Raw genomic sequence first — 2,522 nt, 5'->3', positions numbered from 1 at the left:
AGTTTTGGGATTCTGATTTTGCTGATGATTTCTAGAGTTTCCTCTACTTTTACATTCAAGTTCACTGATTTGGGTTTTGTGTTTTTTTCACTCTGTCATTATGCCCTTCTATCTTAATTGTTTTTAGTTCCCCTGTGGGGTATTTTAGCTCTTTGATGGATGTTTGGGCTTTCTTGTATTTGCTCTGCCTTTTGAAATTCTCCTCTTCTGCTGATCTCATTGCCATGAGAACCCTTAGAACTTGGAGACAGCTTGCTTCACTCTGTAATGTTTGTTCTTCCTTGGTTCTGTTTTATTTTGGGGGGCTAGTTCCTTCAAATCCCAATTCTATCAAGTCCTCCTTGAGCCTTGCATCTGTAGAATCACAGCCAGTATTTGCTTCAATTGTACAGCAATTGGACCTTGGAGCAAACAGTGACCTGGCCAATATCTCAACACCACAAATTACACATCACTATAGCCCCATCAAGGGGGGAAAAACAAGACAGAAAATATTCATGACTTTGTCTGCCAAACATTTTAATGGCGTGATACTAACTAAACTCTGGATGAAATTCAGTCTTATTTATCCCCTCTTTCCTCAGAGTTACCCCACCATGGACCAACACAATGAGACACAGATCTCAGATTTTGTCCTCCTAGGATTATCAAAGGACCCAAAACTGCAGCCAGTCCTGTTTGGAGTCTTCCTCTCCATGTACCTGATTGCTGTCCTTGGAAACCTGCTCATCATCCTGGCCGTCATCTCAGCCACTCACCTCCATACCCCCATGTACTTCTTCCTCTCCAATCTGTCCGTGGTTGACATTGGTTTTGTCTCTACCATTGTCCCCAAGATGCTACAGAACATGCAGACCGAGAGAAAACTCATCCCCTATTCCTGCTGCATCACCCAGGTATATTTTGTCGTACTCTTTGCTGTCTTGGACATTCTTCTCCTGACAGTCATGGCTTATGACCGCTTTGTGGCCATCTGCCACCCCCTGCACTACACAGTCATTATGAACCCCCAGCTCTGTGGACTGTTAGTTGCAGGGTCATGGGTCACAGGGGTCCTGGATTCCTTGACGCATAACTTACTGTTGCTGCGTCTGTCGTTTTGTACACACGTGGAAGTCCCCCACTTCTTCTGTGAACTCAACCAGATGCTTCAACTTGCCTGTTCGGACACTTTCCTCAATAACGTGGTGATGTACTTGGCAGCTTTCTTTCTGTGTATTGGCCCTTTTGCTGGGATCCTTTACTCTTACTCCAAGATTGTTTCCTCCATCCGGAAAATCCCGTCAGCTCAGGGAAAGTACAAGGCGTTTTCCACCTGTGCCTCTCACCTGTCCGTGGTCTCCTTGTTTTATTGTACAGTCCTTGGCGTGTATCTTAGCTCTGCGGCTTCCCCCAACTCACACTCAAGTTCAACAGCCTCTGTGATGTACACAGTGGTCACCCCCATGCTGAACCCCTTCATCTACAGTCTGAGGAACAAAGACATCAAGAGGGCCTTGAAAGATTTCTTTATAAAGAAGCTACAAAAAGGACAGTTGTCTCAGGGATGAAGGAGTGTCCTTGACTGCAATGGTCTAACTTCAGAAATTCTACAGGGGCCACAGAGTTAGTACAGTTGGTAGTACAATGGGTCTTGCACCAGCTAATCCAGGTTTGTTCCCTGGCACTCCCATATTGTCCCCTAAGCCCACCAGGAGTAATCCTTGAGCACAAAGACAGGAGTCAGCCGTAAGCACCTCCATGTGTGGCCAAAGAAAACAAAAATAGGGGCCGGAGAGATAGCATGGAGGTAAGGCGTTTGCCTTTCATGCAGAAGGTCATCGGTTCGAATCCCGGCGTCCCATATGGTCCCCCGTGCCTGCCAGGAGCAATTTCTGAGCATGGAGCCAGGAATAACCCCTGAGCACTGCCGGGTGTGACCCAAAAACCACAAAAAAAAAAAAAAAAGAAAACAAAAATAAACTATTCTTTGGTCTTTCAGGAAATACAGTTTATCTTTACATTTACTCCCTAGAACTTCCTATCATTTTGCCTCCATTTCTCTATTTATTTCACATAATCCAATTTTTATTCTCTTTGATATTCAATTTTACTCCCTTTATTTCCTACTTTTTATTATTTCCAAACATAGGTCAGAAATAATTTGGAAATCCCCCTATATTAATAAAATAGCATGATTAGATTTTTTTCCTTGGTGGAACTTTTCTTTAACAACATCCCATCCAAGAAAATTTCTTTTACTAGATGAATTATCCTGAGTAGGTACTACTCTTACTGAGGAAAGAGAGTACATTTGATTCTCAAGAAGACAATTGGGAATGTGGTATCACCGTTTCTGCTTTTGTGTCGGCCATTCTTTTGTGTGAGAACTTGCACTGCTGCTCTTAAACTTGTCATCAGTGAAATATTGAGCATTTTATTAGAGTGTCTTTATTTGGGAAGGGCCTAGCTCATGCCTGGCTGTGCTCAGGATTTATCTCTGGCGATGCTTGGGGAGCAATATGTGATACTTGGGATTGAAA

The 2,522-nt window shown here is 43.5% G+C and overlaps 1 protein-coding gene across 1 annotated transcript; it reads left to right on the top strand.

Annotated features, from left to right (window-relative positions):
* The first annotated feature begins 596 nt into the window (after nt 1-596).
* Nucleotides 597-1,550, top strand: LOC126030098 (olfactory receptor 7A17-like). Its single transcript, XM_049788291.1, has one exon. The coding sequence runs from the start codon at nt 597-599 to the stop codon at nt 1,548-1,550; it is 954 nt and encodes a 317-aa protein (XP_049644248.1).
* The last annotated feature ends 972 nt before the right edge of the window (nt 1,551-2,522 follow it).

The sequence above is a fragment of the Suncus etruscus genome, chromosome 15, assembly GCF_024139225.1.
Source record: "Suncus etruscus isolate mSunEtr1 chromosome 15, mSunEtr1.pri.cur, whole genome shotgun sequence".
Lineage (NCBI taxonomy): Eukaryota > Metazoa > Chordata > Mammalia > Eulipotyphla > Soricidae > Suncus > Suncus etruscus.
This window is presented reverse-complemented; position numbering and strand designations above follow the sequence as displayed.